General features: G+C 40.0%; 4 protein-coding genes and 1 pseudogene across 5 annotated transcripts in view; all 5 read left to right on the top strand.

Annotated features, from left to right (window-relative positions):
• LOC102012951 (olfactory receptor 52N2) overlaps positions 1-23,830 on the top strand; it is a 163,249-nt gene that overhangs the window by 12,840 nt on the left and 126,579 nt on the right. The window lies entirely within an intron of this gene.
• The window catches only part of LOC106146227 (olfactory receptor 56A4-like), a 99,394-nt gene that overhangs the window by 12,852 nt on the left and 62,712 nt on the right, over positions 1-23,830 (top strand). The window lies entirely within an intron of this gene.
• LOC102011647 (olfactory receptor 52B2-like) lies at positions 897-2,145 on the top strand. The gene is given in 2 exon segments (XM_013511699.1): positions 897-1,316; positions 1,319-2,145. Coding segments are annotated over 2 exon segments (966 nt in total). The 5' UTR covers positions 897-1,174; the 3' UTR covers positions 2,143-2,145.
• LOC102011975 (olfactory receptor 52B2-like) lies at positions 7,574-8,527 on the top strand. Its single transcript, XM_005380105.2, has one exon. It carries the CDS (start codon positions 7,580-7,582, stop codon positions 8,525-8,527), a length of 948 nt encoding a protein of 315 aa, XP_005380162.1. The 5' UTR covers positions 7,574-7,579.
• Positions 18,515-19,887, top strand: LOC102012309 (annotated as a pseudogene).

The following is a 23,830-nucleotide window of genomic DNA, read 5'->3' as shown; positions in this document are numbered from 1 at the left end:
AGGGAGCACGTGGTGCGGGGGTAAAGGGTAGGAGGAGGGGTGTGGGGTGTGGGGTGTGTGTGCTGTGTTAGTGGAGCCAGGAGAGAGCAGGAGGACAGAATGCATTGGTTTCCTTTACTCAGAACAGTTTCTCTGGAGGCTTCAGTGTTTCTCTGGATGAGGAGCACGGTTTCTCTAACATGAGGGACCCAAAATATAAGCCCTTTAAAGAGCAAAATAAAAGAGACGGGAAGAAGCAGGGAGGTCGTCTCCGTGGACATGTGAAGGGAATCTGGGGAGGGAGGGAGAGAGGGAGTGGGGAAAGTAGAGTGAAAAAGACCCAGAGAAGATGTGTGTAAGTACCATTCCTCACAGTGAGTGTAATTATTATGTATCACAGACACACACTAATAACAAAAAGAAGATCTGCACACAGTCAAGAACCGATTGGATGAAATTGTCTGGGAAGGAGCATGGAAGGTTCTTGAGAAGGGTGACAATTGTCCCTGTAGTCTCATTTGCTGCCCTGCTCACTGGCTTTAGGGAAGATGTGAATCTGGGTCAGAATGGTAACTACGCTCCTTAGTCCTTCTGAAGTTTTACTTGAGAATTTACTTCCACTCACAGAAGCCATAAGTGCAAGTTTCTATGGAATGTTTAAGGCCTTGAGCTCAAGGTGATCTTCCTGCCTCAGACTCCTGAGGGCTGGGATTTTATAGGTGTTCCACCATGCCTGGTTTAAGGAGGTCTTTTAAGGTTAAAATTTGGGTAAACAGAAGTGGAAGGGGAGGGAAATTCAGGTAAATACAGGAGGAGTAAAATCTTGGGGGAAGGGACAAGTACAAGATGTGTATAGAGCAAATAATACTTGTGTGGAAATGGTAGAATGAATGATAGAAATAAAGGTGGGGGGGCAAATTTTGGGGACACAGCGAGTGGAGACAGGTGTAGCTCTACTGGATCTTGAAACATTGCTAGAGATACTTTATATGCAAAAGAAGCACAAATGGCCAAAAGTCTTTTCTACATCCTAGTGATCATTCTCTAGGAGAATTTCCTCTGGAAAGCCCAGCAATATCTAAAACCATACTGTCTTCTTTGATTTCTGTACATATTCAGCTATTTTTTTGTTCCTGTTACTTTCAGTGGATGTGTCATCTTCTAAGCCATTCCACAGAGGACCATAATATGCGCCATGACTCGCAGCAACCTTACCGTCTTCCACCCCACAGTTTTTGTCCTGCTTGGCATCCCTGGGCTGGAGGCTTACCATACTTGGTTGTCAGTTCCCCTCTGCCTCATGTATGTCACTGCAGTCCTGGGGAACAGCCTCTTGATAGTGTCATCATCACAGAGCGTAACCTCCATGAACCCATGTATGTTTTCCTCTCCATGTTGGCGATCACAGACATACTTCTGTCTACCAGTACTGTGCCCAAGGCCCTAGCCATCTTTTGGTTCCACTGCCGTCACATTGCCTTTGATGCTTGTGTCACCCAAGTCTTCTTTGTCCACACTATGTTTGTAGGGGAGTCAGCAATCCTGTTAGCTATGGCCTTTGACCGCTTTGTGGCCATCTGTGCCCCCCTGAGGTATACAACGGTGCTAACGTGGCCTGTTGTGGGAAGAACTGCTCTGGCCATTGTCACCCGAAGCTTCTGCATCATCTTCCCAGTGATCTTCTTGCTGAAGCGGCTGCCCTTCTGTCGAACCAACATTATCCCCCATTCCTACTGTGAGCACATTGGAGTGGCCCGCTTGGCCTGTGCTGACATCACTGTTAACATCTGGTATGGCTTCTCAGTGCCCATTGTCATGGTCATCTTGGACGTGATCCTCATCGCTGTGTCTTACTCACTGATTCTCCGAGCGGTGTTTCATCTACCCTCCCAGGATGCTCGGCACAAGGCCCTCAGCACGTGCGGGTCCCACTTCTGTGTCATCCTCATGTTTTACGTTCCATCTTTCTTCACCTTATTGACCCACCGATTTGGGCACAACATTCCCCGTCATGTGCATATCCTGCTGGCCAATCTTTATGTGGTGGTGCCTCCGATGCTCAACCCCATTGTCTACGGTGTGAAGACTAAGCAGATCCGGGAGGGTGTGGCCCACTGGTTCTCTGATGTGAAGACTTGGTGCTGTGCCGCCCCTCTGGGCTGATGGAGTCTCAGGTAGCTTCATACCCGGCTGCTTCAGGGAAGCTAGATATGAAATACAGAGATTTCCCAGACTCAAAGGATTTTTCTTTTTCTTTTGTTTTTTTTTTTTTTTTGATTTTTCTTTCTTTTCTTTCTTCTAAGTTGTCTTTTTTCTCTCCTACTTTTCTTTTTTCCCTCTCTTCTAACTCTTCCCTTTGCTTCCTCCTTTACTTGCCTCACACATTCCTTTTTACACCCCAGAAATAACTAAGCATACATACCTCTGATATGAGCGTTTTGTATCTTCAGTAGACTAGATGTACTCCAGAAGCACAGGGAACTGAATGTCATGTGAAGTAAGGTTATAAACAAATAAAGAGAAATAATCTTGTATTTAACATGTGAAGGGATTCCGCTGTTTTAAATCCCAAATTGTGCATTTACTTTGTATAGAATCAAGTTTATTTCTACAGTGGCACATGTTTTAAAAAACAGACAGGCATGCCCTTCAACGATCTAGAAAATTCCGTCTCATTCTTCACTTTTTAGTTCAATTGCTATTACCCCTGTGAAGTCTTTTCTAAGTTCTCCAGGTGATCCAAGGTTCTTATCTTTGCATGTTTGGTCCACCTTGTATATATGTGTAAATGTGCACAATGAATTGTAATGATTTTGTGATTTATTTATACCCCTAACTGACTGTAAACTCCTTGAAATGGAAAGAGTGTGCAATATTCACATTTGTACCCATAATACATTAAAAATACCTGACATACAATAAATGTTTGAAAAATGAATGAGTAAAATTACTTCCCTAAACCCAGATCATATACCTCTATGACACATTGAAATGACTGCTAAATTAGTCCACAAAACCAATGATTAATAAACTAGATCTCATGAAGGCAGGTTAACATCCTGGGGACAAGTCAGCTGCTGATCTGCCATATTTTCTTCTCATGCTTTTGCTGTGACTCAGAGACCAGAGAGTAGACCAAGGAGGAAAAAACGGCATTCTTGATTCTCTCTTTAGCCTGGGTTTTGACCAGCACCAGTGTTGGAAATTATAAGACAGTGTTCTTGGCCAGGTCAGCATAATTAGAGTATGGTATTCTCTGGGATTCACATGCCTGACCCTCGTCCTTTTATGCTTTTCTAGGAAAAGTCATAAACATTTGTTTCTTCGGCAAGTATTGAGTCTTTTGTCTGTCTCTCTAGTGTAAAACTCTTTTTCTGAGAACTCCAATTTAAGCCAATGTTGTTTTTTCTTTGTTCTTTCTTTTGGGAACTAGATTATGATGATCCCATTAACTTCCCTGAGCTAAAAACCCTGGAATCTTTTCTAGTTTCTTTACCTCAAGGCTATTCTTTTTATTTTATTTTATGAAATAATAAAACAAAATTTCATAACACAGTAATAAGAGAATAATAATAGTTAATACTCTGTGTACTATAACTGTCATAGTAATTACTGAGAACCATGGGCAAAAAAGATTCTCTCTTACAAAGAAAAACGAACAGATGTACTATTTTCTCTTAGGTCACTAAAAGGCCTACTCTTTAACAGGCTGTTGCTTGGTACTTCTGTTGATGGTGCCACTGAATAGGTAGTTAGGCGGGTGGTATTTGGAGTCAAGTCAAGATTTGAGTTCTAGCCCATCATTTTTTGACTGCTTGAATCTGTGAGATTCGTTTAACAGTTTTAGTTCTCATTTTTGGTCTATAATATGGGTACCTTATAGGGTACCTTCAGAGGGTTGTTGAGAAGGTTAAGTGAAAAGAAACCTTAGTACATATTACTTAAAGAAAAGTTTCCACAACCAAATAAACGAGGAAAACGCAGACATTCTAAGTCATGCAGAAGGCATTCCAAGAGGAGGTCAGTGTTTGCAGTGTTGCCCATACTTCTGTGATCACATGTCTGTTTCCATGTAATATAATTTTTGCTGATAACATAGCAAGTTAAATTTCTAGTATATCTTAGTGCTCCATTATTTAGAGTTTGGAAATTATAGGACTATAGAAATTATAATCCAAGCATTAGTTTAATAATCTGGTCTTGACTTACTGTTTTCTGTCTCTGCTTCAAAATACACCATTATATAATAATATATTAACATAGACTATGATAATATTAATGATAATAATAATTACAATAGGAGGTAGTGTTTTAAAGAGGTCATTCCAAGCTTGGAGTCCTGGTGAATGTTCTGCTTCCTTAGGAGAGTGCTATTGTTATCTTTGCTTAAGATACAAGAGTACCCAAGGCTCAGAGAGGATAAGTAATCATCACACATCTTCAGTAGAATGCTGAAGTCAGGAACTCTTTGTTATCTTTGCTAGGCCCCCCAAATCAGAGATAATCATCTCATCTTTTGAGTCTCCACAGCAATGATGTGTGTAGTATGTGTAGTCTCAACTGAACATTAATTACTCTATGAAAACACTAGAACATGAATTCTGTGATGGCTGGAAATGTGTCTTACTCATGGCGTCAAAATCCACATAGGGGTAAGTATGCTGAAACTTGTAAGATATATAATATTGAAATGTTTGTGTGGTTCTTGAACTCTGGACCCACCATTGTTAAATAGTATCTAATTTTATGCACACACACACACACACACACACACACACACACACACACCCTACCCACTCAGTTCCTGATCTACTTTCTTCTATTTCTCCAAAGGTTCTTAAGTACATTGGAGTCTTGTAGATATAAGCTGAGATTTAGTAATCTACCTATTAACTAGCAGTACTCAAATCCACTCTCTGTCATGGTTTAGTAGGAGATATGGTGTCATCAGCAGATGTAGTATGTCTAGAGTTTACAGAAGGACGTAGTTAAATTAACTGCCCTCTCTGGTCCTGAGTCAGTGATCTCTGGGGTCTACTTTTCTCTAATTAAACCAGACTCTGCTTAAGGAATAACAGGAAAGAAGCTGTCTCCTGACCCCAGGGATTTTTAGAATGAGGTACAAATTCTGTCCCCCTTCACTCCAGAGGCCGAATCTTGCCATGTCTTTCACATGTTGAGAGAGAACTTTCTCTTCAAGTGAGGTAAATTTCTGGACAGGAAATGAAAGTTTGGTTCCTAGGATTTTTAGATTTTCCTGGAGTAGGCCCAATAAACTGTTGATTTAGACAAGATCTTCTCATGTGCTCTGGATTGTGTGCTGTAGTGTAATACACATTTTGACATTTTGAACTACTATGGACATTTCTGCCATGTAGGGATGGAACTCAAATGAATGCTTTTCCAGAATGTTAAAATAGTTTAAAAATATTGAAATGTACATATATTCAAATTCATGGCTTTAAGTTTAAATATTTTATTTATATAAAAATTAGAGTTCATTATAATTTTGTTGACTTTAATAGAAGAAACTCGCCAATAGTATTTTAAAATAAAGCTGCAGAAAACATTTAGCTATGGAGAATTCATAAAAACAAGTATGTAAGGGCTCCTATTTTTTCTGTTACCTCAGGTCCAAATATGGCTTGGTGTCATGCTGTCAGATCCTATCTTCATTTAAAATTTGAATATTTTGTACATCACGGATTTTTGTATTAATTTTCACTTTTTTTTTTTGGTTTTTCTCCAGTACCGGGAACCGAACTTACGACCTTGTGCTTGCCAGGCAGGCACTTTGCTGCTGAGCTAAATCCCCAGTCTTAATTTTCACTTTAAAAGTTTGTTAAAATATTACTTATCTTGATTTCAGGGTTCTTGATACCAGCTTAAATTTTGTACCCAAGGTAAGTACCTTACTCACCTCACCTTAGTTCTGGCCCTCAGAGAGACGTTCCTGGAAGGATGAGTTACAAGGAAATGAAGCCCCTGATGATATCAGTCTTTAGATGAACCTGATACTAGAAAAATTCTTTTTAGTTTTAGAAGCAAAGACATTCTATGTGTTCAAGCCAAAATAGAGTTGGATTTTCTGTTGCTTATCATGTGAAATGTCCTGCTACACAGGTAGAAACAACAGTGGCCTTTGCTTTGCTTTTTTTTTTTTTTTTCTTTTTTTTAAATTAACTATATGGGAGTCAGTACTGTTTTTGAAATAGAAAAAAATTCCATTGTAATATATGTACCATAAGTTGTTTATTGTCATAGTGATGAAGTTGAAATTATTTCTTCTGCTGTTGTAATAATGTAGTAACAAACATCCTGCAGCTACATCTCTATGATCTCATGTTGCACTTTCAGCACGTACTTGCCAGAAGTGAAATGACTGGATTAAAAAATTTGTATAACTGAAATGTTTAAATATATTGTCAAACTCTTTTCCAAATGGCTATAGGAAGTTACCTGATGCCAGAACAGGGGGTTAATTGTTTTCCAGTTTGACAGGAGAGCAATGATATTGCAATGATTCTGATCTCCAGATCTTTAAATTTTATAAGATTGAGCATATATTCATATGTATATTTGCTATCTGTGTGTTTTTGGAGGTAAAAACTCCATTTTAATTCTTCACACATATTCTAAGGATAGTTACCCTTTGTCTATTACATGTTTTGTGTATTGTTTTCTCCTAGAATAGTTACTTATTTTTTACTACATTTTTATGTCATTGCATCAGTCAACTTGTACTTTCTATGAAACTGGATTTTCTTCTCTCATTCAGAAGGTCTTCTCAGCTCCTCAAATATTTTCCCATGTTTTCTCCTAAAAACATTTAAAATTTTTTCATAGTTTTATGTCTTAAATGTACATTGTCATTTATCTGGAGTTTCTATTTGTTTGCTGAATGAGGTAGGAAATAATTTCATGCTTTTACAAGGATTTGAACCTGAGAAAGATTTCCTAGATGATAAATATTTAATCTCTATATTCGAAGATCAGTAAAACTTTAAGACGAAACCTCGAGAAAAGTCACAGAAATCAGAAAACTCAGGTTTTGTGTGGAGAATCATCAATCTAATTTAAATTTGTTAGCATGCCTAAAGGTGACTAAAACTGAAAAAGAGAAACAGTGGGATTGTGGATGGTTTTGTATGCTTACAAAGTTTGGATTTCATCTGTTAACAATTCAGGATTGTAGGAAAAACACAGTAAGATGTTTGTTGGGTGTATCACCCAGACTGCAACAGAGCTGTAACTCTAAAGAGTTGAAGATGAGAAACTGGGAGATGCAGGGAGACCAGGTTAGTTTAGGACGCTGTTCAACAGAAAGCTTAAATGATGATCAAAACTGGAGCAAGAGTATGTAAGTGAGAACATGGAGGCATGTGTGGGTTTTAGACGTTGCTGAGATGATACGAACCTTTTTTTATATTTATGTTTGTGATGGTAGTGTAGGAATGAAAGCAGAAACAATATATAATCTAAATCAAGACATTGATAATTGATTCCATGATATAATGTTCAACTTTTAGTGGAGCTTATAGCTATCTCTGCCTACTGACTTTCCCTTTGTTTAGTCTTCATAGAGACTTCAAAAGCAGGCATGTTTGGTGCTAATCTCACTATCTTCCATCCCACTGTGTTCATCCTGCTTGGCATACCGGGACTGGAGCACTATCACACCTGGCTTTCTATCCCCTTCTGTCTCATGTACATCACCGCAGTTTTGGGAAATGGAGCCCTCATCCTTGTTGTCCTGAGTGAGCGTACCCTCCATGCACCCATGTATGTCTTCCTATCTATGCTGGCTGCAACTGACATTCTGCTGTCCTCCACCACTGTGCCGAAGGCCCTGGCTATCTTCTGGTTCCACGCTGGGGAGATAGGCTTTGATGCCTGCATTACTCAGATGTTTTTCATCCATGTTGCTTTTGTGGCTGAGTCAGGAATCCTGCTGGCCATGGCACTTGACCGCTATGTGGCCATTTGTACTCCCTTGAGATACACATCCATCTTAACACCTATGACAATTGGGAAAATGACCCTGGCCATCTGGGGACGGAGCATTGGGACTATTTTCCCCATAATATTCCTGCTGAAAAGGCTGCCATACTGCCGGACCAATATCATCCCCCACTCGTACTGTGAGCACATTGGGGTGGCCCGATTGGCCTGTGCTGACATTACTGTCAATATCTGGTATGGCTTCTCAGTGCCGATGGCGTCCGTTTTGGTAGATGTTGCACTCATCGGTGTTTCCTATACTTTGATCCTCCAAGCTGTGTTTAGACTTCCTTCCCAGGATGCTCGACATAAAGCTCTTAATACCTGTGGTTCTCACGTTGGAGTTATTCTCCTTTTCTTCATACCATCGTTTTTCACTTTCCTTACCCATCGCTTTGGCAAAAATATTCCCCACCATGTCCACATCCTCCTGGCAAATCTTTATGTTTTAGTGCCTCCCATGCTTAACCCTATTATCTATGGAGCAAAGACCAAGCAAATCAGGGACAGTATGGCTCACATGCTGTCTCTTTCAAGGAAGTCTTGAGGCAGCTCATGGCCCCTTTGTAGTTTGCTCTTATTAGAAGTGAACAGAACTTGCCAACCAGTTCCCAAGTTTAGGCATGGTAGTATGTTCTGGCAGAAGGCATATGGACTTTGAAATAAAATTTTTCTGCACACAAATCCTGACTCTCTTACTTTCTGATTTTTGACCATACAGGGTTTTCTATCTTTTTGAAACTTAGTCTTGTAATGTTCAACTGTTTGTACCTATCCTCTGAAGTTTCTGTGAAGAGTGCCCAGAATTATGTGGAATCTCAGGGTTAGCTATAGTTCTAACTTGAGTATTTGTTGCTTCAGGGAAGATGTCTTAGACTTGCTGTACATGATATTTCCAATATTTCCAGAGGCTCCCATGTCTCCTCTTGCTCACCTTCCAAGAGTGTCAGGACCGTCATCATCTCCAACATCACTGCCATCCGGACAAGTTTTTTTTTTTGTATAAATCAAATTGGATAATAAAGTTCTAGTTTTTAATAAAACAAAAAAGTTCTTATCAAAAGTATTAAACTGTCAAAAAGGATTAAGGCTGACATTGAATACATTTTCTACGTAAGGAACTTTAACCATTATATGTAAAACAATCCTCTTACGCACCTGGTAAATGGGCCAAGTGTCACAGACACAAGCACTATCCATAGAGAGCTGGATAGGCTGAACACGTGAACAAAGTGCAAGAGAAGGGGTCACATTGAAAATGGAAAAAATGCTGCACCACACAGATATCCAGACATTAAAAAGAGGAAACAAGCAACTATTATTTGACTCTATGTGTTCTTCTTAAGCTATAACTTTCCCTAGTTAAAGTTAATTGAATGGCTTTAACTTCTATAAATTATGATGGTTTCCAAATTTGTATTTCCCGCTTAGTCTTTTCCGTTGAGAATCACATTCATACATTCAAGTATTTCTTAACATCTCCTGCTGTATGTCTCACAGGAATCTCAAAATACACATTAGAAAGAACAGCTTAGGCACTGCTACAGTGACAGATCATGAAAGTTCAGTGAATCAGCAACAGAGCTCACGACTTCCGTTTAAAGTACAGTGTGTATCAGCAGCATCTGATTTCCATTTAGCAGCTCAGGAACCCTTGATCCTTCCATCCTGTGATGTTTTCATACCAACGTGCATCTTTTCCAGAGTTGCCAATGCAGGGAAGGAGCCGAGGGTGAGTCACGCCATAATGAATTGCCTTCATCTTTGAAGTGACTAGCACTTTTGCTCACAAGCGGCCTCATGGGCCCCAGCTAACCACAGGGGAAACTGAGGGACACAGGAAATGTCACAGATTTGTATCAAGTAATAATTGTCTCTGTCTCCATCCTCACTTTTGGTCACTTAATATTTCTTTGCTCCCTTTTCTCTGCACAAAGACCAAACTCAGGTCCCCTCCACAGGGAAACCTCGCCGTCACGTCTAGGCTCTCTGCCCAACACAGGCCCCTCAAGTGATGCACAGGAAGCTTTTTCTCAGTTTGGTTGGAGCTTTCTTTATCTTAAAACTAATAATGTAAAAAGAAATCTAACTGTTTCTCACTCTCTTATAAAATATATACTGATTTAGTTTGGGATTTTGTGAGGGGAACAATACAATACAGGACACTTAATTATAAGATTATTTTATAGTAATCACCCAGAGTCATATACAAAAAGAATGCAGGGAATCTGTCCACACACTAAAGACCAAAGAATCCAGCTGAGGGCCTGGATCTCATGGCAATGTCCTGCATGAGTCCAGCTGAAGACCTAAGGCCCATAACAATGTCCCCCATGAGTCCAACTGGAGGCCAAGAGCCCACGACAATGCCTCATGCAAGTCTTTTTCACGGATCTGCGCTGGGAAGGCCCGAAGGTCAGTGGTGGAAGCCAGAAAGTCTGGGCCAGTGGGATGAAGGATCTGTGCTAGCAGGCTGAGGGATCTGCGCTGGAGCCAGGAAGCAACACTCAAACTAAAAATCAGAGTTCCTCTGAAAGGTACCACAGCCATCCTCAGTGACAGTGAGGTCCCGAGTTCCTCCAGTGATGAGAACAGCAGAGCTCCTATTAGGAAAGCCTGTGCATCAAGCTTCTCCAGGAGATTACTGAACAGTGCACCGTCTTCCCCTCTGGAGCCAGGAAATGATGTTCAAAGCAAGGACCAGAGCTCCCCCAAAATGAGATGTAGCCATTCCCAGCAACACATAGGTCCCAAGCTCCTTCAGTGATGAGAACAGCTGAGTTCATCAGGAAAGCAAGCATGACAAGGTCTTCCAAGAGAACCAACAGCAGCCCCAGGAAAACCAACAGCTCCAACAGCTCCCCACAGCTTCTAAACTTCTTCCTCTCCAGTTCTGCCACTTACGCTGCTGACAACAATCCTCAGGTGGGCCTCCCACACCCAGCACCACACTGGTCAGTTCAGCTGAGTCTTACAAGTTGACTACCAGTTGTCATTCCAGCACACTGATGCAACTTTTTGTAAGGGTGAAAAAATATAAAACACCCAACAGTTCTACTTTATAAGAATTTCAAAATCCCCACTGGGCAGATAAATGGAAGCACTATTGTTTGAATGTGCTATCGCAAACTAACATTTAAATTTAATTGCCATTGCGATGGTAGGAAGAGATGGCAGCACTGAGGGGTGACTGGATCATAGGAGCAGCACCCTTAGAATCAACTACAACCCCTATTGTGGACAGGGCTGTTTATGGTGAGTTAGTTATAAAGAGGGAACTTTAGTGCCTTCCATACATAATATGTCCATGTGATGCCTTCCACCACCACATTATGGTATAGCAAGAAGACACTCACCAAGTGCAGTCTCTCTGTTTTGGACTTCTACCCTCCAGAATTGTGAGCCAAATAAACCTCCACTGTTTATAACTGTTTATAAACCTACCTTGTGATACTCTGTTATAAAGGCAGTAAATGCAATAAGAGAAGAAGCCTCCATACCCTGGGTTTGAGAAAAGTTTTTGGTTAGATCTTGTAAGAGAAAATTCTTGTTTATTCCTCTTTGTGACCCACGAGAAATAATCTTTGCATACTGTTGTCTCTGTCTGTCTCTCTCTTCCTAGATAACATTTAAAATTAGAATTAGAGAATATAACTTTAATGGACAGCACGGCCTTCTCAGTCTACTTCCTGGTGCTGAAAGGTTGGGGACTAAGAGTTAACTCTTGGATACAGTCATCCAAAACGTTCTTAGATGAACTCTTGGTTTCTTTGGCAATATCTGTTTATTATGGGCTTCTCATTTATTTGATTCCACTTGTGTGTCAGTGAGCATATCCCCAAATCTTTTAATGATACAACCCTCAAGTTATCTCCCTTTCCCCCCTATTTTCATGTGCCTGTCTCTCAGTTTATTGGAGGCTCACTTGGAACTGTACTGGTGCAGCAGGAAGGAAGATCCTACCTTTAATCTGACTTTTACCTGCAGTTGATTTATTAACCTGAGATGTTTCCTGGATGCCAAAGCTATAACATATGACGGTACTTTTTTCCTTAGGTATTTTACTAAACTGAGAAAAGGTTTTTTGTGTTCAATGCTGAAGGCTAAACCCAGGGCCTCATGAATGGGAGGGAATCACTATACCACTCAGTCACAAGCTCAGATCTTGGAAATTATTTTGAATCAGGGTCTCTCTACATTGACTACGGTGGCTTTGAACTAACAGTCCTCTGCCTTAGTCTTACAATTAGTTGGGATGATAGGTATGCACCACCATGCTTGGCTTTAACTGAGAAATTTTATTGGAGGTTTATGCTTCAAATTTAAAAAGAATCTTTTATTTGGCATTTCATTTTTAAAAAATCACTACAAGCCTCTCAGTGTTTTTCTTTTTCTTTCTTATTATTTTTTAGCCTATGGTGCCCCAAAGATATCTATGTCCTAATGTCTGGAATCTATGCATATGTTAGATTACATTGCAGAAGGCAGTTCAGATGGGATGAAGATGGCTAGTCAGCACACCTTAAAATAGAAATAATCCTGGATTTTGAATAGTGTCTAATTTAATCCAAAGATCCATAGAAATGTAAGAGAGCATAGAAAAGTCAGAATTAGAGAGACTTGCCTGAGAAGGACTCAGATGGTTTTTGCCCATTTTGGAGCTCAAATGGGACTTCAAGGAGCCTTTGGAAGCTGGAAAAAGGAAGAAAATACTTTCTCCCTACAGCCTCTAGAAAGAAGCACAACTCTGCCGAGACCTTTGTTCTAACCCGGTGAAACCCATTTCAGACTTCTGACCTTTACACCTGGAAGATAATAAATATGTGTTGGTTTAAGCCAATAGCTTTTTTTTTTGGTAGTACCAAGAATTGAACTCATGACCTCAGGCTTGCCAGGCAAGCACTTATGCCGCTGAGCTATATCCCCAGCCCTAAGCTAATAGCTTTGTGGAACTGTTACAGTAGCAATCGGAGCTAATACATTCACCCTCCCCATTTTTCCCTGCAAAGTGACCAGTCATTTCCATTTTCTCCAGTTACTTGTTTGTTTACCTCACTAAATGTAACCAACATATCACGACCAGTTTGTTTTCCAACATCTCTTCTAGAGCCACAAGTGGAGGAGGCAGGTTGTCTGTTCTCACAGGAGACAGGGGTACCATTTCTCTATTGTATAACACATATCACCATCTCTCTGGTTTCTGTTATGAGATTCTTCACAACCCGGATGCTACTACAATTCTACATCCATCTTGTCATTCTCCTACTTAGGAATTATTTACATCGGGCCACAAAGATGGGTGGGAAAGAGTAGAGAGCTCAGCCAGCAGTCGCGTTCCTGTTGGAGGTGCACTGAGCACCGGGCTGCTTGCAGTCAGTTCGGTCATGACGCAGGAACACATTCCACAGGACAGAGCGGCCACTTCTTTTCATGCTCTTGTCTCTAGATGGGGCCACATGACTAGTTACAGCAGAAGAAACACAGGCAGAAGGAATGTGTGTGTCGCTTCCATTCTGAAGTAGCTCAATATCCAGTGTAGCTTCCAGAGTATATACTGGAGACAGTGGCATTTAAAATGAAAGAATTTTAAAACTCTTAATTCATACTTGGAGGAAGGTCATAAGTAGAGTCATTCAACCAACAATAGCCTGAGTTTTTCTTTTCTGTGTGACTACCATAGAGTTTTATTGTGTTAAACAACTGAAAATGAGAAATTGTTTAATTACTAGTGCAGGCAAACATTGAACTGCTCTGATCCTTACAATTTTTAAGTGTCTAGAAGCATATTTAATTGGTAGAATTTTGTAAGGACTAAATTAGATTCATTTTGGGTATCTTTGAAGCTGCTAAGTACTCTCTATAGTACATTAATGCTTCTTATATGCCTCTTCCAGTTAGGGACCACCTTACCCCCTCTTCTGGAGATGTACATTGCAGATATTGATGGATGAAACATCCTGTCTTGGAAATGAATGCAGCTTCTTTCCACTTCCACTGATTTCTGAACAGAGCTCTTATGTTCATCTGGTTTAAGGGCAGGTTGCGCGGGCTCTGCAGTGAGTTTTGACCTCTGCATGTATTAAACCACGCAGTTCTCCTCACCTTGTGGTTCCTCTTGTTGCTCCACTCCAGATTCTGTCTCCTAGGGAGCTGGCCCCCAAGGGTGGATTTTCCATAAGTTTCCTGAAAGCTTCTCTCAGCTCATGGCCCAGAATAAGTTTTTATGTCAGAAAAGATATTACTTCCTTGTAAATTCACTGTTCTCTGAATGTCTGAGTCATTCACATAGAATTTGATAGATAGCTGCAGGATGCAGAATCCTGTCTCAGACACATTGTTCTGTCCATAGTTTCACTGCAGAGATAAAACCAATAAAAATTTATGTAGACACCCCTTGAAAGGGCACCTCAGATAAGTTTTTAGGCTTTGAGTTGTAAAATAACATTAATTACTTCTATATGTACAGCACATTCAAAGCACATTCTGTACCATTACCATTTGATTTTCTTAATATCATAGTCACATAGAAAATAGTGATTGCCCAGTATATGAATGAGGGAAGAAAAACTAAAGAGGTCAGGTAAGTTGCAAAAGACACTACTGGTTCTCCTTTAGGGGCTGAACTTGACCAAAACAGAACATAGATTGTCAAAGCAAAATTGGAACTTCTTGGCCTATGTGATAGGGTGAAAGAGTTAGAAACTAGACTATGCCTCTACGTAAGGTCTTCCTTCTGATTCAAATCTTAAGTGGTTCTAAAATATTTTCAGGTTATTTGGTTAGAAAGGGAAATGGACCTATAGTATACACTGAATGACTTAGCAAGTTATCTTCAGTTCAGAATTTTGAATAGAATTCATTTTTCCTCATTTCTAATGTTTGATTACAAAAAGTATAATTTATATTGAGTGGATTTTGGTCTGTTCAATAGTTTAGTATCTTTAGTAAGCTAAAAATAGTTTTAGCTTTAGTAAACTAAAGCTAGTTTAGTATCTTTTCCTATTTATTTGAACTTCTATTTTCATGCAGTAAATTCTTATATACATTTGGTTAATTTATTCTGTTCCATTTTTCTATCTGTACATTGTAATAAGAGTTCTATTGTGAAAAAATATTTCTAATTTTTTTTTTCATTTATTTTTTGGTACCCGGAGTCAAATTCAGGACGTTGTGCTTGCCAGGCAGGCACTTGTGTTGCTGAGCTATATTCCTTGCCCCATATAGTTTTATAATGAATTTATATGATAGACCTGTTTTTTAGTTAGTGTTTTACATTCTAGTTTTTTTTTCAGTTTTTTTGAGACAGTGTCTCACTATGTAGCCTCACTATGTATAGGCTGACCTTAAGCTTGTTTATGTAGCCCAGGCTGGCCTCGAATTCAGTGGGATCCTCCTGCCTCAGCCTCCCGAATGCTGGCATTACAGGAGTATGCCACCATGCCTGGCCTTACCTTTTCATTTTAAAGCTGTTTTCAATGTTTAAACTGCTAGATTCACTTATTTCTAAACTATCCCAATTTAATTGGATTCATATTAAATATTAACTCATAAAAATTAACATCTTCAAGTAACTGAGGTTTTCTTCCTGTTCAGAAATTTGACTTATTACTTGCTTTAAATTTTGTTTTTTCAAATTCTCATTAAAGGGAATTTATATATCTTGAGGGAGATCAGAATACACCTCTCCAAAAGAGGAAAGATTATTGAGAAGAAGCAGATGTACCAAAAGCTCTCTGCCCTCTCCCTATTTGCTTAAAGATAGGACATAAATTTGTAAAGGTGTCCCAGTTGTCTTCCAGTGAGGACAAGAGTTAGCCACTGGAGATAGCTATAGGTTCTTATCAACTGCCAGTCCCACAGGCATCTATGAACCAAACCTTACCAACCAGTCCTCATCTACCATTTGTTTCTCCATATTTACCTTCTGTGGTTGGTTTCCTGCTTCTGGAAGACTCTTCAGAGGGTAGAGGAAAAATTTCTCTACAGTGGTGACATTTCACACCATTTCTTAAATAGTATTTGGAGTTTTTTTTTCCTCTAAAGTATATATTCTAATTAATTATTGCTGGTTGTATGGGAAGCCTGATGATTTTTGTTATTTTGGCTTGGGTTTACCTTACTATTTTATGGTCAGCTGTAACATTGTTAAGATTCCTTAATTTTCTTTGATTTTTAAGATAGTCATAACTTTTAAAATTAGAATTTTGAACTATTTTTTCTCAAATATTGTACATTTTATTTATGGCTTTGAATTTTATTTTAATTAGAAAAACAGTAGTTATAACAGCTAATCTGTAAAGGTCCCCAAACTGAAATTAGATTAGAAAGGAGGGAGTAGTACAATCACCTTCTTTATGATGTGATATTGTAGAAAATCCTAAGAAAAACACTAAAAGCCTGTTATAATTAATTAGCTAATTCACCAAGTTCACATAATATGAGATTAATGTACTAAAATTACTTGTATTTCCATAGTAACACATGCCTCTTTTCAGCCTGCTCCCTATCAGTGACTGGCTCCTGTGCTTCCTTTCATGCAGTCACTGTGGGAGGTAACACTGGCAACCCTGAAGTGAACTGTTCTGAGTCCCAGATTCAACAAATCAACCCCTTCCTGGAATGAGACCCCGCCTAACACCCCAGCAGTGCAGTGGGTGCCTGTGCTAGGATCCCTCCCCAGATGTTCCCTGACCTGTGAAAGGAGTCCCTTAAGAGCAAAACAAGATTCTGTCTCTGTGGCTCTCCCTGTAGCCCACGTCACTGGCCCAGTCCACTGCCACCCTTTTCCCCTAGATCCCTCAGTGCTCACCTTATTTCTGCAAAGCCAGGCTCCCCTCCTCATGAGCAGCAAGCTGTGAGCCAAGCAGCGCAGACTAATTTTTTCCCTTCGCTGCATTGTGGTCTGTCTCTCCAACTTTCTGTGGGTTTTTTTCCATCAGTTCCTCTCTAGCTCTTGGTGATCTCTCTTTTCCTCCTCCTCTTCTTTTTGTTCTTATTCTGGTTTCCATTCCTGTTCCAGTTCCCTTTGCCCTTCTCTTCCTCCTCCTCCTGCTCCTTTTTCCTTCGGGATGTTAGTATTTTCTACCGTCTGGATTCTGAGTTTCAGGAAGCCTGAATTTTGCTGCTGCTTACCATTCCACCATTTTGATTTCCCCTTTCAACTTTTTGATGGGAAGAATTTCAAAGATAATTTTGACTAATAGATAGAGCACTGATTTGGGTTAGCTCAAGAGTGAGAAATACCAGCAGGTAATTGTAAGAAGTCTCCACACTTCTTCTCCAACCCCAGGAACCTCACAGATTTCAGTGAAGATCCAAGAAAAATCCTCTCAGGAGTTTAGGTAGGTAGGGGTGGAGGAGATAACATTGTGAAATAAGCACAGAACATTTTTTGGTAATAGAGACTGACTCTCCAAAAGATGAGTTTGAAAGTCATGTCCACCTAGGTGGGGCAGTTCTCTGACTCCAGGGTGTTGGTGAGCCCTGTGACCTCAGTTCTCTGATGGGTCCAAGAACATTGCTGGATTTCCAGTTTGTCTAGCTTTTTCTTGTTTTAAGAATGGAGGTGACAGTTTTTAAGCTGTTCTTATGTGTTGGAGAAGAAAGGAAGTCTCTCTGTATTTTTTTTATCATCATACCTTAGCCACATCAATTTTGCTAATTTGTTAGTGTCCCACAATCTCTATAGCCATTTAAAATTGTTCATTATTTAACTTATTACCTGTGGGAAGTTATGTCCGAATTATCCCATCAGGCATTACTACAAGTGGAAATCCAGCCTAGAAGAAATTTCAATATCTTTTGAATTTTTTTAAAAAAATTTCACCTCTAGAATGTCAGAAGTTCTCAGGGACTTACTCCAACACCAGGTGGAAAATGATGTAGTTTTATCCATCCATTTGTGTGGTACTGTTTTTCTGTCAATGTTTCTGTTCTTGACAAGTGAGATCACTGTAGCCATTGTTAATCTCCTGTTATCAAGTTTTGAAATTCTGTATCAATTGTATTGTTTTCTTCTCTTTAAAATAAAATTCTGCTCCCGCTTTGGCTCCGTGGCCAGGCCTTGCCAAGCCCGGCCAGCTCCCTCCCTGCCAGGCAGCCCTTCACCTGCCCTCCAGCAGGCTGCACGGGGCTCCAGGGGGCCAGAGGCTCTGCGGGGTGGGAGAGGACAGGAGGGGAGGAGGAGGGAGGGGGGACATCCGAGTACCCCCCCTCCCCCAGCTCCATCCTCCCCCACCGCCTGAGCTGCTGCCGCCTTTGCAGGCTGAGTCATCACTACAGAGTGATACCACAAAAGTACCATTTCTCCAAGTTGGGGGCTCAGAGGAGAGCCATCATGGGCCACGGTACCATTGTGAACGAAGGTTGGGTTCAGCAGACGGAGTCCTCTCTGGTGGAGCCCACAGGCAGAGAGGAAGCACAGGATTCATAAAATGGCCGATGGGAGAATATATAGAAAACTGGAGGCCAAGATACTTCCTTTTTAAAATAGATGGCTCATTCCTAGGATATAAAGAGAAACCTCAAGATGTGCATTTACTTTATCCCCTCAGCAACTTTTCAGTGGCAAAATGCCAGTTAATGAAAACAGAACGACCAAAGCCAAACGCATTTATTATCAGATGTCTCCAGTGGACGACTGTTCTAGAATGAACATTTCATGTGGATGCTCCAGAGGAAAGGGAAGAATGGACAGAGGCTATCCAGGCTGGGGCAGACAGACTGCAGAGGCAAGACGAGGAGAGAATGAATTGCAGTCCAACTTCACAAACTGATAGCACAGGAGAGGACAAAATGGGTGCTTCTACGACCCATCATAAAGGAAAGACAAGGAATGATTTTGACTATTTGAAACTACTAGGTAAAGGCACTTTTGGGAAAGTTATTTTGGTTCGAGAGAAAGCAAGTGGGAAATATGCTACGACAATTCTGAAGAAATAAATCATTATTGCAGAGGATGAAGTGGCACACACTCTAACTGAAAGCAGAGTATTAAAGAACGCTAGACGTCGATTTTTAACATCCTTGAAATATTCCTTCCAGACAAAAGACCGTTTGTGTTTTGTGATGGAATCTGTTAATGGCGGAGAGCTGTTTTCCCATTTGTTGAGACAGCGGGTGTTCTCTGAAGACCGCACACGTTTCTATGGTGCAGAAATTGTCTCAGCCCTGGACTGTCTACACTCCGGAAAGGTTGTGTACCGTGATCTCAAGTTGGAGAGTTTGATGCTGGATAAAGATGGCCACATAAAAATGACAGATTTTGGACTTTGCAAAGAAGGGAATCACAGATGCAGCCACCGTGAAGACATTCTGTGGCACACCAGAGTATCGGGCACCAGAGGTGGTAGGAGATAACGACTATGGCCAAGCAGTGGACTCTCGGGGACTGGGAGTTGTCACGTATGAGATGATGTGCAGAAGGTTACCTTTCTACAACCAGGAGCATGAGAAACTTTTTGAGCTAATACTAATGGAAGACATTAAATTTCCACAGACACTCTCTTCAGATGCAAAATCTCTGCTTTCAGGGCTCTTGATTAAGGATCCAAATAAACGCCTTGGGGGAGCACCAGATGATGCAAAAGAAATTATGAGACACAGTTTCTTCTCTGGAGTAAACTGGCAAGATGTATATGATAAATGGATGTCTGTTTGTTAATATGTTCTCCTTTTATTTTTAAAATAAAAAAAGAAAAGATGTATATGATAGAAAGCTGTGCCTCCTTTTAAGCCTCAAGTAATATCTGAGATAGACACCAGATATTTTGATGAAGAATTCACAGCTCAGACTATTACAATGACACCACCTGAAAAATATGATGAAGATGGTATGGACGGCATGGACAATGGGGGGGGGGGGCGCATTTCCCTCAGTTTTCCTGTTCTGCAAGTGGACAAGAATAAGCCTCTTTCATTCTGGTATTTCAATGTCATCTTAGATTTATTACTGACAATGATTCTTGGACATCACCACCAGTTCTCGCTCTTACAGACAACAGGGCACCTTCTGACATCCAAGACCAGCCAAGGGTCTCCACCCCTTGCTACCTTTCACCCACATGAGAACACACATGTACACAAACACACTCCTATTTTTGTTTTTTTCATGAAATTGTATCTCAGTCTAAGGTCTCATACTGTTGCTGCTACTGTCTTACTATTAGAGCAACTTTAAGGAGTAATTTTATAATCTGGGGAAGTCATGAGCCTACCATTGTTCATTTGTGCACAAATTGTCATCTTGATCTTTTAGGTTTTGTTTTTCCCCAACAGTGAAAGGCTAAATGAGATACACTGATTCTAGGTACATTTTTTAACTTTCTAGAAGATAAATAAAAAACTAATTAGACTAAGATGATTTAGTTTCTATTTCCAAATGAGCAATTGTGGAAGGGTGGTGATGCACAAGTTTTGTAAAGCAAATCTGATCAGTGCATAAAGTAAGTGTATGTCATTAAGATTTAGCTGGAATTCATTAGGAAGCATGTGAGATGACTCACCAACTCTTAAGATACACATACATGTTTTTAATTCCTGCTGGATATTATGGAGGAAGCCCAGTATCATGTGTGGACATCCAGATCTCATGGGCAATCATGGGCAAGTGGACATTGTTCTACCAAGAAATGAAGACACATACACAGAGTCAAAGTCATGTATAGGGTCTTAGCATACATTCTGCGCCAGAGAGCATTTTTTCCTGTGTTTGGCAACCTTTTTCCCATCTTGATATTTGTCATCTCTGATGGCTGAAGAATGTAGACAGGTATAATGACCCTGCTTTCACCAAAACTGTACACCAAGGTAAACCAACAGGTGTTTGCCTTACTAGTTTTAATTTTTTCCTTTTTCAGTTCTAGGTGATTAACTTTTTCTCAGATGTTAAAACTTTGAATGTCCTTTTATGATTTTGTTTGCATTGCAGTAGTATTTATTTTTTAGTGATGAACATTGTATGTCATGTTGGCAAATGCAACTCCAACTTACATGAAATAGACTTACTGCAGTTTCTGTTGATCCATGTGCAAGGAATGTACACTCTAATAAGAATCATGCACGTTTTCTCCTATGTAAAAAATTTTGGTAAGGCTCTGAAATTGTACAGACTGATTAAAATTTGGCTTTGGGAGAAGAGTTGCTGTCATTTAACCCCTTGATGCTGCAAATGAGAAAATCAACTATTCATGCCAATGGGTTAGTGAAACAAATAGCTGTTGCTCTTTGTTCACTTGAGAATTAAAATATTAGGATGACCTGACAACAACATAATGAAAAAAATCGAGACGTGAATGATGTTAAGAAATGAGCTTTACTTGGCAAAATGAACACATTGCGAGCATTTGTGAAGTAGTCAGTAAAAGATATAAGCCTGGTGTGTTTATTCTGATCAAGGCACAGTTATCACTGAATTAAGCCATCAGGGAAAGCAAAACAGAAAGAACAGCTCTAGCTTTTCTTTTTCTGTGCATACTCATGTCTCCAAATCCCAACATTTCTCACTGAGAGGGGATATGAGTGCAAACCTCTTTGCACTTTCTCCTTCCTTAATGATGATCTTCAGATTAAACCCTTTGGTGTTAGGAACTGACATTTTCCAAAGCAGCCTATGAAGTCCAAGGGGCAGGAACCCTACCTGTGGCAAGCTGGAGGGCACAAGCCCCCTGGAATGATCATGGAGATTTATTCTAGTTAAACTCTGACAGCTCCCAAACAGAAGACTACATTGCGACATAGTATTATGACTGCTTTGTATGAGAGAGCAAGTGACTTTCTAGTAGGGTGAATCATATGCGTCTGCAGCTGTCTGAGCCTCTTGAGGCTGGAAGTGTGGATTTATAGCTCAGAGACTACTGCTGATGGTTGGTGGGCCCCTGGGACTAATTGGGGAGGGGGGTGTTAAGGGCATTTTATTAAGGCAGTTAAGACATATTGAGACATAGATTTTATCCTAATTTTTCCTGTTTCTACCTGAGTGACTTTCATCCTTAGAATTAAGTGGGAAATTACAGTAAATGGCAGTTCATTCATACATCTATAGATTAACTTTTTTTCACTTGGACTTATGTTGAATGTTTCACAGTGACAAGAAAGTAGACTAGAAGGTGTGTCCTTTAAGTTTTCTTGCATCCATTTTCTAAGAAAGAACAGGTGAGAGGAAGAGAAGAAAGCTGAGAGTGGCTGATGTTCAGAGCATTTGTTCCCTTAGAGGGAAAGTGTGACCCTGTACAGTGCACACATAGCTTTTTGTTGTTTTGGTTTCCTTCCCTGCCAAAATCTCAAGGTAATTTCCATGACCTTGGCCAAGGATACTTTGTAAAGACTAATGATGGGCACTGATAGTGCCCCTGGCTGGTCGCTCCTCGCAGCTAACCCTCAGTCCCCTGCCACGTGCAGGGCTCAGTCATCCCCTCTGAGGCCACTGGTGTCACAGAAAGTGTGTTCTTGGCTTCGATTTTGAGACTCCCTTCCTTTCACTCCCAGATCCCAGTCATCGGGCATGGAGGCAGGAGAAAGCACAGAAAGATGTGCAGAGGAAAATTGTGAAACTTCCCTATGTTGCCCGTAGCTGTAGTTTTGGATTCTGGCAGGTAGAACAGCCAGATACCTGGAATCATCCTATCCACATCCCAGTCCAACTTTGCAGACTCCAGCTTGTACTGTCATGAAGTCTGCCCTCTTGTCCCAAGGCAGCCATCTTGGAGGAAATTGGCCACTTGCGCTTGGATTGTTGGCAAGGGTTGCTCACAGCTTTGCTTTCTACACTAATTACATAGCATTATTCCAGTATGTTTTCCATTTCCCATGCCTGATTTTCGGCTTCTCAAAGCTGACTGTTCTTGAGGAGCCACTTGCTTCTTCTAGAATACAAAAGTAAGGGCCTCCCTTACTAAGTGCAGGGTCTATATACTCCACCTCAGTGTACACACTTGCTGCTACTGTTTGTACTATCTACAGTAGAACGTCCTTAGTTTGTTCCTGCTAGTGCATTATAGGCAAGCATGAAATGTAAAGTATTTATTTAAATAAAAAGCAAACCTCTACATTGGTTATTGAATTACCTCCCTGTAAAAAAAATAAAATAAAATTTTGAAAAATATTAAAAAAATGAAAACACATGGGCCGAGTGTGCCTTTTCCCAGAAATAATGCCTGTGCCATCTAACTGACTCAGACAAAGGAAGAAGAACCAATTGCTTGAGTTTTAATGGCCTGAGTTTCTCCATCTTGGGCTTCCAAGTTTGCCCTCACAAATTAGTCTTCCTTTCCGAAAGTCGGCTCTAGTGTCCTGTGATTGGGTCAAGTAGAATCTTCCAGTCTTATCAACATTGTCCTGAGCTAATATTGTACTCTTGCTGATTCATTCTCTTAACACTGAAATGAATTTTAAACAACTTTACTAACTTTCCCTTCTCTCTGTCCCTGAACATACAAAATTTCTCTTGTGGGGAAAATTCCCCTTCAGAGATGTTTGATATTCTTTATATTGCCCATGAGCTATAAGACTTCATTGGGATTTTCTTAATTTATTAGAGAGGTTGAATGTTGATGAAGTGAAGTGATTGTGATATTCCTTTAAAATATTACTGCAGATTAGCTCAATAGTTGATGAAGAGCTTATGAATTGGAAAAACAATCCTTGTCAAATTCTTGATTTATATTTATATAACTACAAAGATCCTCTAGAGTGACTTGAGAGGATTTAAAATCTACTAAATTTTATCTATAAGGATAAAACCTATGTTTATCCTTTTTTAAAAATTTATTTTAAGAATAAAAGAAGGAAAACATATTAACAAACAGACATCCATTTACAAATTAGCATAAGAAAAATACAAGCAATATTGAAT

The sequence above is a fragment of the Chinchilla lanigera genome, unplaced genomic scaffold (assembly GCF_000276665.1).
Source record: "Chinchilla lanigera isolate Chin_1 unplaced genomic scaffold, ChiLan1.0 scaffold00013, whole genome shotgun sequence".
Classification (NCBI taxonomy): domain Eukaryota; kingdom Metazoa; phylum Chordata; class Mammalia; order Rodentia; family Chinchillidae; genus Chinchilla; species Chinchilla lanigera.
Note: the sequence above shows the minus strand (reverse complement) of the source record. Positions and strands in the feature narration are given on the sequence as shown.

Bases quoted from the DNA above. Each gene is read 5' to 3' on its own strand.
- LOC102011975 (XM_005380105.2), top strand. From the start codon at position 7,580: ATGTTTGGTGCTAATCTCACTATCTTCCATCCCACTGTGTTCATCCTG.